The 12,300-nt window shown below is 36.8% G+C and overlaps 3 protein-coding genes across 3 annotated transcripts; 1 reads left to right on the forward strand and 2 right to left on the reverse strand.

Moving 5' to 3' along the window:
- Positions 1-3,093: 3,093 nt before the first annotated feature.
- Positions 3,094-6,270, forward strand: LOC105108907 (PXMP2/4 family protein 4). The gene is made up of 4 exons (XM_011003408.1): positions 3,094-3,572; positions 4,710-4,938; positions 5,569-5,693; positions 5,785-6,270. Exons 1-4 carry the CDS (start codon positions 3,216-3,218, stop codon positions 5,869-5,871), a joined length of 798 nt encoding a protein of 265 aa, XP_011001710.1. The 5' UTR covers positions 3,094-3,215; the 3' UTR covers positions 5,872-6,270.
- Positions 6,271-7,120: 850 nt separating this feature from the next.
- LOC105108916 (uncharacterized) lies at positions 7,121-9,191 on the reverse strand. Its single transcript, XM_011003421.1, has 2 exons — positions 9,057-9,191; positions 7,121-8,722 (listed from the first exon to the last, which is right to left on the reverse strand). The coding sequence occupies exon 2, from the start codon at positions 8,585-8,587 to the stop codon at positions 7,514-7,516; it is 1,074 nt and encodes a 357-aa protein (XP_011001723.1). The 5' UTR covers positions 8,588-8,722; positions 9,057-9,191; the 3' UTR covers positions 7,121-7,513.
- Positions 9,192-10,092: 901 nt separating this feature from the next.
- LOC105108924 (uncharacterized) lies at positions 10,093-11,932 on the reverse strand. The gene has a single exon (XM_011003430.1). It carries the CDS (start codon positions 11,808-11,810, stop codon positions 10,743-10,745), a length of 1,068 nt encoding a protein of 355 aa, XP_011001732.1. The 5' UTR covers positions 11,811-11,932; the 3' UTR covers positions 10,093-10,742.
- Between the last annotated feature and the right edge of the window lie 368 nt (positions 11,933-12,300).

The raw sequence follows: 12,300 nt of genomic DNA on the forward strand, positions 1-12,300 counted from the left end.
TTTGATCAAGCCGTTCAGACCATGTAGACCTGGTTGATAACTGTCAGATATTCCACCACAGCCAGGAGCGGGAGGCTATCACAGGCTATGTGAAACCAGCCTCCCGCACCACCCTCTACCAGAGAAACTAGCCTCATGGTTCAAGTCCAACACTTGGCTTGGACGCCCGGGGGGGAAGCAGATCCAGCCGCCTGGGCATGATCCGCGTCCCATAACCTAGCCCCCCCTGTAATGAAGGGTGAGCATTGTATGGTTAGTTCTTCAGTAGCGATGTGGGATTCAACTTTTCTACCCCCTCTGATTCCCAAGTCCCCATCACAACATCATCTTGCAGTTTTCCCGCTAGTAAATCCTTCTTCCTGGTCGCAAATCACTGTAGCATTTGTTTGGGTGCTGATGGTAAGATAGATTTAGAATAAATGAACACAACATCCTGAATAAGCGAAGTGGAAAATTTTCCAAGAGAGTCTAATTTTGGTAGCCAGTAGTGTTTTGCAAATCATAAGAACTAACAATTGGTCTAATTACGTTGTTTTTCTTACAATGCTTACCCATCAATTTCTCAGAGCTTCTCAATGGAAGCACGAGGTGTAAGAAGATTATAAAATATTTAATTTAAATCTTCAAACCCCATTTGCTGAGATATAATTACAAATGGCAAAGAAACATCGTTTCATAATCTCTATTCTTCTTTCATGTAATTTAAAATTTTAACAAAGTGATGGTCCAGTTGGGGCAGCCCATTAGGCTATATATATCTGAATCTGAATGGCACCAGCTTGTTATCCTTCCACTGCCAAGAGACGCAGGTGGTCTCTGCTCCGTGAATCCAGCCTCACGCAGTGCCCTTCACAATTTAGGAGTTGCAAGGCCAACCAGGCCTTCGCGTGATTAGCGAGGCTAGGAACGAACAGGCCAGTAAGAAGCCACAACAATTGGTCAAACATGAATCGTTGTCGCATCAGATTGATGCTCTCCCTAGAGTTATAGGCCCACGCTGCCGATCTCAGCTTCGACTCGTTATTCAGATGCAGTATATAAGGTATGAAGAGTTGATCTTTTTATTGGATGTGGGACCTTATTTCTTGCATGCCCAAGACCGGCAGTCGATCTCCACCAATTTGGAAGAGAAAAACACTTAAATTGGACGAGACATTCGTAGAAAGTTAAAATATTTGTGTACGCAAGTGTTGGTTTTGATTCAGATTGAAAACAAGAATATGCTGACTGAGTCCTTATATTTTGCTAGATATTCCGAAACCTGGATACTGTACTTGTTTATTTAAATAAATGATTATTTTTAATATTTTTAAATTATTTTGATATATTAATATTAAAAATAAATTTTAAAAAATAAAAATATATATTATTTTAATATATTTTTAAACAGAAAATAACCATAATATGAAACACTATATATTAAAATGATCATGTTTTAAAAAAAATTTATCATTTTAATATCAACGTGGAAGAAGATATTAATGATCTAAGATGAAATTTAGAAGATATTTATTTGAACTGTAATATAAAATTTATCGATAAGTAGAATGACTATTCAAAAAAAGAAGATGCTGGATTAGAATTAGCAGCCTGATTTGTATACGGGTTAAAATTAACTGGTAATGAATTGATTCACCGAGTTGATAGAATGAAATCAAGTTGGTATATAATTTAAATTTTATTATTTTATTATTTTTTATTAATAATTTTTTACATTTTTAAATTATCTTAATAAAATAATTTTAAAAATAATTTTTTAAAAAATAAAAATATATTATTTTAATATATTTCTAAAACAAAATACTTAAAAAAAAACACATCCACGCACTCATCAAGTTCAAAAATAGTTTGGTTTAAATGAAAACGACGTGTCATTCGTATAGATGGGGAGCAAATCGGGTCTGCAAGGAAACGTGTCTAACATAAAAGATACGTGGATTGAAGAGAGTGGCCTAGTTGAACGCGTGTCGATAAAGTGAAGGGCAATGCCTTACCGAAATGCTGGAAGGAGGGGTGTTTGAATGTTGGCGAATCGGTGTGGTTTTCAAGTACCTTTCCACGAGTTCAGCTACTGCCGGAAGTTTTTGTTATGTACTCGCTGGTCTATGGACGATAAGGTACTCGCTGCCTCCAAATTTCTAAGACTAGCCACTTTATACTGTGTCCAAATATGCGTTTTAGCTTCTTTTTTTTTTTTTGGGAAGAAAACATAAATATGCGTTTTAGCTTCTTTTTTTTTTTGGAAGAAAACACATGCGTTTTTAGTTATTAAAACTAGAAACTAATTCTTTCATTACTTGAAGTTATTGAAAATTGTTTTTATTTTATATTAACTTTATGATGATAGAATGATTATTTAATTCCACAATGAAGCATAAAATATATATAAAAAAGCAAAATTAAATGCGTTCACTATACTAATTTTGAAAATAATATTATAGTTCATGATTGAAAAATTATATCAAATAAAATACTTTTATTTATAAATATGTTATTCAGAACTTAAATTAATTTCATTGATTCTTTAATTTTATTAAAAAAAAATATTCTGATTTTTGTGTCTAGTTTTTATTTGTTAATAATTATTTTCATTTGCTTAGATTAAACTAAATGCTTAAAAGATGATACTGGAATTCTTACTTTATAGCTTAATTAATTAAATATTTTTAATTTATTTTTTCTATTCACATTCATATTCTTGACCTCAAGTGACCATGTTCTTATTTAGTTTTTATTTATTTATAGTATAAAAACTACTTATAAATATAAAATAACATTATATTATCTTATTAATTGTAACATCAATAACTATAAGCAACTTTCAAGCCAAACATGCATCATAGTGCTATTCCAATTACGTTGCTGCAATGTGAGTTCCAAATAAACAAATAAAATAACATTCAAATGAATAGAAGTGATGATATTAAGAAAAGAGGGTGGGGGGGCGAGTACACATCATTTTCCATACTCGTGAGACTAATTGAAATGATAGAGGGAGAAAAGGCGAGTACACGTCATTTTCCATACTCGTGAGATTAATAGTAGTATAAAAAAAACCCCTCCCTTTTATTTTACATGTATATTGGTCCACGAACTAATAGGCGAGTACTCTTTTAAGCCGCCTCTCGCTCTCTTCTCTAAAACCTCTAATGAACACAAACCCCTAGTTCACAAAAACCAGAAAGACACCTGCCGAGTTTCTAGACGCCACCAAAATGAGCGGCTCCTTAATGAGAAACTCCACCATCCCCCGCCTGCTACGCATCCACACCATCACAGACCCAGCATTAGCGACAACAACAACAACAACAGTTCATTCGATTCTCAGACAACAATATCAGACAAGAAGAGCTTCCTTTGATTTCTCAAATTTTTTTAAGAGATCAAGAGAATGCAATGAGTTCTCTCCTTCTTCTCTTTTGACCTCTTCTTTCTCTTCAAAGGCTGGAACCTCTGAGTTTTCCAAATTTGGGTTTGTTGGCTGGTACCTCGGGATGGTTAAGTCACGACCTGTTTTGACTAAAAGTGCCACTTCTTCTCTTATTTACATTGCTGCTGACTTGTCGTCTCAGGTAAATATGGAGCCACAGAGTTGTTAACATGACATATCGGTTGCTGGGTCTCTGTTGTTTCAAGTGATTTTGCTTCAAAAATGGGGTCTTTTTAAGGACTTTTTATTTTTTTACCGTTCTTTTTTTTTCGTGGATTTAGTTTGTGTTTATAGAGTTATATTTGGAGCAACTCGCTAAATGAGAGAGAATTGAATCGGGATCATGGTGATCTATTGAAAAGGAAAATAATTAGTTGGCTCTTGATGTTAACAAGCATTCCTTTCTACTGCGCCTAAAATCTCTATTTCTGCTCCTTTTTTTTGGGGGTGGGTTTCAGATATGATCCTGTATTATATTTTAGCAAAAAGCTAAATATTTGTGATGCCAATTTGAATTTTTGGAAGCCAGAGTTGTTTGATTTAATGTCAAGTCCTGCCATGTTTCCTTGTGAGACGATGGATTTTGTTTTAACGAGGGAGTTGTTTTTAATGTGGTAGAAAGCCATCTTCTTATATCTCTACCTGGGTAAGAATCTTTAGTTGCTTGGTTAATTTGGCTGAAATTATGGATGGTTTTTTTCTCTAGTTATGATAGATTCTCAAATCTGGGTCGTTACTTCATGTGTTGTAGTTGTAACTTGGAATTTGGATTAATCTATGGTTACTTCATTTATCCACAAGTTGGGGTGACTTATCATGTTTTTGTTTATGTTGTTCTATCTGCTTCATACTTGTGTTCTATATCACTACTATCGACTAAAGCTATCCATTGTCTCACCTTAGTGCTCCTCTCTCTTTAGCATTCATACGACAGCTTAGACCCGTTTGGTAAATGCTGTTGTATATTAGGAATATTATAAGTAAACTTTCAACCAGCAACTGCTTCAGTTTGCGTGTTACTCACTTTGTTTAGAATGCCCTGACAAAGCATGTATTCAAGTCTTCTAAAGACTGGTACGAGTTACATCATCCCCACTCCTCTCTTCTTTGCATTTTCAGTGGAATTGTTTTTTCTCTTTGCCTGCTTTAATGCAAAAATTTCACATGTCTATGCAAGGCTTAGCTGCAAACAGTTGCGATTAATAATTGCATGTGTTGCACTGGAAACTAGCTTTATCCCTGACATAATTTTATGAAATTTTTTTCTATTTTTCCTCAGACAATGTCACTGCCAAGTTCAGAAGCTTATGATCTGGTGAGGATATTGCGCATGGCTGGATATGGGTTCCTGATATTAGGACCATCATTGCATTTTTGGTTCAACTTCGTGTCGAAGCTCTTTCCTAAACGAGATCTAATCACAACATTTAAGAAAATTATCATGGGTCAGACCATCTATGGACCTATCATGACTGTTGTTTTCTTCTCATCGAATGCATGCTTACAGGGTAAGCACATAATTTTGTTTCTGCAGATACCACATTTCATATGCACTATTACATGGGGAATTTTTGCAATTTCAGATGCTGCTTTTTGGCTGTAAGCATAGAAGCCTGCAAACTAACAAATAAACCTGATTGAATTTGCAATGTTTTGTTCAATTATATCTTCCGTTGCTGTCAATGGCCAGTTCATTCAACGCACAAAGTTCAATTAATAAGCATGGAATAATCAGGTGTTTTTAATAAATCTGAAATGAGAGGGGTTTTTAAGTAACTCTGAAGATGTGAACCATGATAACCGTGAGTTGTTGACCACATATCTAATATGACTGTGAAGTGCAACCCTTGATGCTTTCTTGAGTTCAATTGATATTTGTTGGCATTAAAAAGTTCTTAATTGTCTATCTTTTGAAATTCTTGTTATTAAAAACATTCTGTCTGCATTCATGCCTCTACTGCATTTGCATCTTTGTTCATTTGTATTCATCAAACAGATCCTGTTCTGTCAATCAATAAAAATGTATTCCATTCTAATCTTTATGACTCAAGGGTTACCCCTCAAAGTCACAATCACTTGTATGAGCTACTAGAGAAACTTTAAAGTGAAGTGTTTGTTGCCTTGGTCACCTGGTTCAGGTGAGAACAGTGCCGAGATTATTGCCCGGTTGAAGCGAGATTTATTGCCTACAATGATAAACGGTGTTATGTACTGGCCTGTATGTGATTTTGTCACGTTCAAATTCATTCCCGTCCATTTACAGGTAGAATTAGGTTTATTGCTATTGTCAAAACTAGTATCCATATGATCTGGTTTATGGACTGCTGACTTTTGTTCTCGGTGTTTTTTGACAGCCCCTGGTGAGCAACTCTTTTTCATACCTATGGACTGTCTACATGACATATATGGCAAGTCTAGATAAAGCAGGCTCTTCCAGCTGATGGACTCAATACTTGCCTTCTCATTTCACCATCATTATGTCTTTCAACTACACAGCCCTGCACTGGAGGTTGCATGCATAATCATTGAAACGAAATTGGGACAATTGAGGAAATCGTCAGTTAGATCTCTGATACAATAGAGAATAGCAAGTAGCAACCATCATGTTTGATGGTCTTCTCATGATTGTTTTGAGATAATTTACCAGAAATGTAAAGTAGAACTAAAGTGTTTTGTAAAGCAATGGCGTAATGTCATTGGAAACATCTCTTCGAAACATTGCTCACTGGAATTACATTTAATTTGTATCAAACTCCAATTTAAAATGCTGACCATGGAAAAATGTTACCCATTTTTGGGGAAATTGGTAATACAGAAGAATGAGCAAGTAGGATTTCAGATAACCACTGAACCATTGGAGTTTACAGTTTTCTCTGCATGTCTCATCTCAAAGACAGCTCACACCTAACAACTGAGAGCTGAACTAGAAGCCATTTGATCTCTTTGCAGATACAAGATGTGAAACACAGTGCTCAAGACCACATATTCTTCATGGTGAAGCCAGGGTAGCCTCACCTGTGAAAGAATACGGCTCATTTAGACATCACACCTGCGAATTTTACCATTAATAACTCAAACTCGAGCCAGTATTCTATCATGGAGATGACTTCTGGATAATTTCAAACATACACGATTTTGTTGTTATGCCATTGTCAAGTGAAATTCCACAAAAAAGGATTATTATGTCAAGGTCCATGCTTATATCACCAAGAAAGGAGAAGTCCTGTAACAAAGAACTTGAGCGCTGATCATCTGAACAGGAAAAAAGAAATTGAAGAGGGTGTTTAGTTCTCTGAACTAGGGAGGGATCAAAATTGATGATGATGATTGATGGAGAGGCTTGCGCTAGGCTACAAAATGAGTGCATCATGCAAGTTTCGGTCAACAACTACTTGTCCATCATGAAACGCTGGATCATCCTTGTTGACGTTTGTAAGCTTTTCATTGATTGAACATCAGTTTTCACCGACCATTGGCAGATGGTTTAAGACCTTCCTATGAATAACAGGATTTAATATCCAGAAATTCACATCCAAATTCGATACCAAGTCTCCAGCATTATGGATACGGATAGCAGCAAATGTAAGGATACGGGGCTTAAATGGAAAATAAAATTATGTTAACAAGCGACAATTTATCCAAGATGAAGTCCTAAATACATTTATACCAACAGAAGTAACAACAGTAAACAGCATTCTAAATCAAGGAAGCTTTATTTCATTGAAAACCCAGTACACTACAGGGAGGCAAAAAACAAGAGATTGGTTGATCAATTGTGTAAATTTCCTAAAATACCTAGTTCTAACCTGTATCTAGTATTACATTATACTATATAAACATGTTTCCTGCAACAGTTATGACGGCTGACATTTAAAGGCAACCAGGTCAAGCTGACCTAGGATTACCACATCTTCTACAGGTTATTATTCCCTTTGGGACTGCCTGTGAAACTCCACGCAAGTAGAGAGAAAATTGGAGTATATGATCGATTCAAAAAACTGAATCGTCAATGCATGTGGCTATCAACTGACATCCCATTTCATCAACCGCGTAACTTCTAATGCAATGGTGAAAATGTATTAATCACTCTTCAAAACCACACAAGGAGATTTTTTCAAGTTGCAAAGGCCAGTCCTCCCCAAGTATTTGTGGATTTGACTCCATTGCAACACGAAAATCCAACATAGATGCATTAACTGATTCTGTCTGTCTCTTTACATATCTCCCAGGTAATGTTTCCTTCAGACAAGGAATGAACTGACCATTTGCCCTTTTCAACTGTTCACTATCGCACCTTGCGCCAGCTAGAGCCATACAAGGCTCGATCAACCTCTTCAAATACGCATCCAACCCTATATTTAGCACGTTAACACAGTCCAAAGAGACACCAATGCCCTCCATCTCCAACATACGCTCCAAACGACTTCTTAATGATCTAGTGTCTGGCAGCTCTCCACTGTTTAGACAGGTCTCAGGAATGTAATTGCTCCCTATAGAAATATTTGAAAGAGCTTTACGAGATCCACCCGGATTCAGCGAAATACCAAAAGGAGCAGTAACCGGACTTCTACTTTGAACACCAGGGCTTACTGCCATCTGCTCAACCTCTTCTCCCTCTTCCACAGAAGCAACTTCAATTGGAGGTCTGCTACCAAGTGAATGCAATTCTGTTGCGCTTTGCTGCTCTTGGGCCCTTGAATTCAATTCCTCACATGCCATGCTTTGGGGCTTACCAAGTGGGCCCAGAAAACTTGGGCGGTCCCTAAACTTGCGTTCTCGATTAACAGGGGATCTTCCCTTGCGAGGGGAAGAGGGAAAGGCATCCCTGTAAAGTGACTGCAGATAATTTCTCTGATGTCCATTTGTGGTTTTGACAGTAAGGTTGCTTCCTGCTTTTCTTACACCTTTGGGTGGTGGAACTTTTCCAAGGCAAGCATTCTTGAGAATAGATCTAATAAGGCGGTTGTGAAGAGGGATATTTTCTCTACCAATTATCCTAATACAAAGCTTATCAAATTCACATTTGGTAATCTTCAAACTAAACAATCGTGTAAGCTCATCAAAGTATTTATCGGCTCTTTGATGTCCAATCTTTTTAAGAATCAAAGACTTGAGGTCTAAGGTATCAATTCTACTGTACATTTCATTCGATGCCATTGTTTTCACTCGGTCAAAAATTATTTATCTTCACCAAATCCAAAACCTTGAAACTTTGAAGCAAAGCCCACATCATTAAAGTGCTTCTTCAAAGATCCAAAACCTAAAACCCTAGTTCCCAAGCACCGTTCCCATCTGCATAGTAACCAGAAATACATCAAAATTAAACAAAGCTCGCACTTTTTTTCTTCTAGTTCTAATCAAGCATTAGCAAACCCTAGGTACCGATTCAGCTTAAAAAACACAGCTTCTAACTCTATTATAAGATGCTCACAAATAAAAACAGTTAATATAATAAACAAATACATTACTTGAATTTAAGAACTACATAAACAGAAGTTCCAGAAATAGAAAGACAATAAAGGAAATTTAAGAACCCAGTTGAAAAATAACAGAAACCCATTTAAATGATAATCGAAACCCCAAATGGTGAATTTTGAATTAAAAAAATGTAGAATGAGATACGTACCGAATTGGGATTAGGGTTTCCAATGTTTGTGCTTGTCCGAAGGTTTTTCCGGTGAACGATCCCTTGTCTATTTTTTTTATATTTTTTTTTGTTATGTTTTTTGTTGGGTGTCTTTTAAAAACAGACCAAAGGCAGCAGGATAGCTCATGGGCTTTTCAAGACACAAGTAACCACAACACGTCACGTGCACTTTCTTAAAGGCCTGTTTGTTTGCTGATTTTTGGCAGTCTCGGCTAATTTCGTTTTCTAAACATGGATCATGCAAGTGAAAATTAAAAGGCTTTCTGCTTCCTAAGCAAAAACAAAAGGAAAAATCAAAGAAAAATCCTCATGCATACATCTTTTTGCAGTAAAGAAGTAATTTGGATTCACTTTTATGAACCGAGATTGAATTTATCCTGGTTTGCTAATGATCGAATCTTTGTACATGAATAATTTATTTCACAAATATTCAAAAACTTCAGACTGCAATTCCTATAGAATTTTTGGGTCTATGTCCCGCATATTCTTCAACAAATTAATCCAGTCTATATTGTAATCCAGCTAGTGGCATTATTTATCCCTGAAAAGATGTAGATTGGGTTGATCTGTACACGAGACACTGTTTCTATTTTTTTTTTTCCAACGGAACTTGATCTTTGGTGGGGAAAAATGCACAAGCGGCATACTTTTGGAGCTGATGGAAAGTTACCAGGCATCCCTGGTCCTGCAGTTATGGCGGGGCAAGAAAAAGAAAGTTACCAGGCATCCCTGGTCCTGCAATTATGGCGGGGCAAGAAAAACTTACTTATTGAGAAACAAATAAGAACATATTTTAATGTTAAAACGGCAAAAGCATTTCCAAGCAGCCAGTCAAGTGATGAAATCACTTGGAATTGGCTTTTGCTAAATTAAACATACCCCCTTCCTGCATTCAAGCAACTAGGTAGCAGGATCATGGAGAGATGGACATCTTAATCTCATTTTCCTTTGGCATAGAAGTCTCTCCTAGGATTTCAACTCGTCAAGAAAGACTATCCAGCCTAGACATCGAAAATAACTTCAAGAACATCACACTATCAGAATAACAGTTTTACAAGGCAGACAGATAATCTATACATTTTTGAATTGGCAACCCCGTTGACGCAAAATTTTAAAATGATTTACAGAACTAATGTACACAAGAACTTCTCACTATGACTTCAAAAACTCCTTCCACTTGAACTTCAGTCTTCATTATCTGTTTTTGTATGAGGAAATGAAAAGAACCCTGACTAAAGCCTCATTGGCAGCTTCTTAGTCGTGGTTCTGGCACAACCCAGTTGTCCCTGTAGACCAGTATACGAAGGCACCGCTGGTACTTCTGTATCGAATTTGGTCCATTTCCTGTCCTTGGCACGAACTAAAGTCAGTATAAGGGAGGATCCCCAGAAGAAAAACTGCACCACTAACTAAGAACGTTTGCAAAGAAGCCAGAGGTGCATAACTTAAAGGAGCAACAGCACGAGATGCAGTCAAGGCTATGTGCACCAAGATAACACGATGAAGCACTGGCTTCTTTATTCACGACTTTATTAATGCTGGAAACCCAAAAAGCATTCCAGTGGCATATACGATGTAAAGCAAACCAATTATCGATGTATATGTGACTAGGAACTAACTTCCGATTTCATCAACCAATTAAAGCTATTGTGAAGACAGTATTTATCACCCTTCAAACCCATGCAAGGAGATTTTCTCGAGTTGTGTGGGCCAATCCTCTCCGAGTATCTGGGGATTTGACTCCATTGAGACACGAAAATCCAACATGGATGCATAAACTGATTTTGTCTCTCTTTGCATGTATTTCCCCGGTAACATCTCATTCAAACCAGGAATGAACTGACCACTTGCCTTTTTCAAGTACTCCTTTCCATGCCTCGAACCAGCTAAAGCCATACAAGGCTCAATCAACCTCTTTAAATACGCATCTAACCCGTTGTTCAACAGGTTAACACAGTCCAAAGACGCACTAATGCCCTCCATCTCCAACTTTTGCTCCAACCGACTTCTTAATGATCTAGTATCAGGTAGTTCACCACTGTTCAGACAAGTCTTTTTAAGGTGATTATTGCATAAAGAAGCATTTGAAAGAGCTTTCCGAGATCCAAAATTCATGGAAATACCAAGAGGAGCAGTGACCGGGCTTCTACTCTGAACACTGGGGCTTCCAGCCATCTGATCAACCTCTTCTCCCTCTTCCACAGAAGCAACTTCCACTGGAGGTCTACTACCAAGTGAAAGCAACTCTGTTGCACTCTGCTGTTCTTGTCCCCTTGCATTCAGTTCCTCACATTCTACACTTTGAGGCTTTCCAAGAGGGCCCAGAGGACTTCGGCGGTCCCTAAACTTGCAATCTCGATTAACAGGGGACCTTCCCTTGCGTGGGGAAGAAGGAAAGGCATCCCCATGGAGTGATTGAAGACTATTTTTCTGATATCCATTTGTAACAGTGAGGTTACTTCCTGCTCTTTGAGCTCTTTTGGATGGTGGAACTTTTGAACAGCTAGCATTCTTGAGAATGGATTGAATAAAGCGGTTATGAAGAGGGATATTCTCTCTGCCAATAATCCCAACAAAAAACTTATCAAATTCACACTTGGTAATCTTTAAATTAAGCAATCCTGTGAGCTGATAAAAGTATTTATCTGCTCTTTGCCGCCCAATCTTTTTAACAATCAAGGATTTGAGCTCTAAAGTATTAATTCGCATAGACATTTGATTGGACACGGTCATTTTCACACCCAAAACTACTTAATCCTCGTTAAAATCTTAACTTTAAAGCAAGGCCCACAACATCACAAGATTCGCAACGCTTCCTCGTAAATCCAAAGCCTGTACCAGAACCCTATAGGCATCAGCACAGTAACCAAAAACTCATCAAAATTCAAATAAATCTCACACGTTATTTTCTAGTTCTAATGAAATATGAACAAATCCCAAGTATAAATTTAGCTAAGGAATGCAACTTGAACATTTAAAACAAAGGTACACAAACTGAAAATATAAAAAAAATAAAAAAACAAAGTTAAAAAACTGTGTAATTCTACATTAAATAAACAGAAGTACCAGAAACAAAAATCGATGAAATTGGAAAGATTCAAGCAACAATTCAACAAAAAAAAAAAAAGTAAACCCGTTTGAGATATAACGAAAATAAATAACCCAAAATTGAGAATTGAAATGAGATGGCGTGGAGTACGTACCATACTATGAATTGGGTTTC

This window comes from Populus euphratica, unplaced genomic scaffold (genome assembly GCF_000495115.2).
Source record: "Populus euphratica unplaced genomic scaffold, PopEup_1.0 scaffold3.1, whole genome shotgun sequence".
Taxonomy (NCBI): domain Eukaryota; kingdom Viridiplantae; phylum Streptophyta; class Magnoliopsida; order Malpighiales; family Salicaceae; genus Populus; species Populus euphratica.

Excerpts from the sequence above, each read along its gene's own strand:
- LOC105108907 (XM_011003408.1), top strand. The coding sequence starts at position 3,216 with ATGAGCGGCTCCTTAATGAGAAACTCCACCATCCCCCGCCTGCTACGC. Across the intron at positions 3,573-4,709 it reads CTGCTGACTTGTCGTCTCAG|ACAATGTCACTGCCAAGTTC; the intron begins GTAAATATGGAG and ends ATTTTTCCTCAG. Across the intron at positions 4,939-5,568 it reads ATCGAATGCATGCTTACAGG|GTGAGAACAGTGCCGAGATT; the intron begins GTAAGCACATAA and ends CACCTGGTTCAG.
- LOC105108916 (XM_011003421.1), bottom strand. The coding sequence starts at position 8,587 with ATGGCATCGAATGAAATGTACAGTAGAATTGATACCTTAGACCTCAAG.
- LOC105108924 (XM_011003430.1), bottom strand. The coding sequence starts at position 11,810 with ATGACCGTGTCCAATCAAATGTCTATGCGAATTAATACTTTAGAGCTC.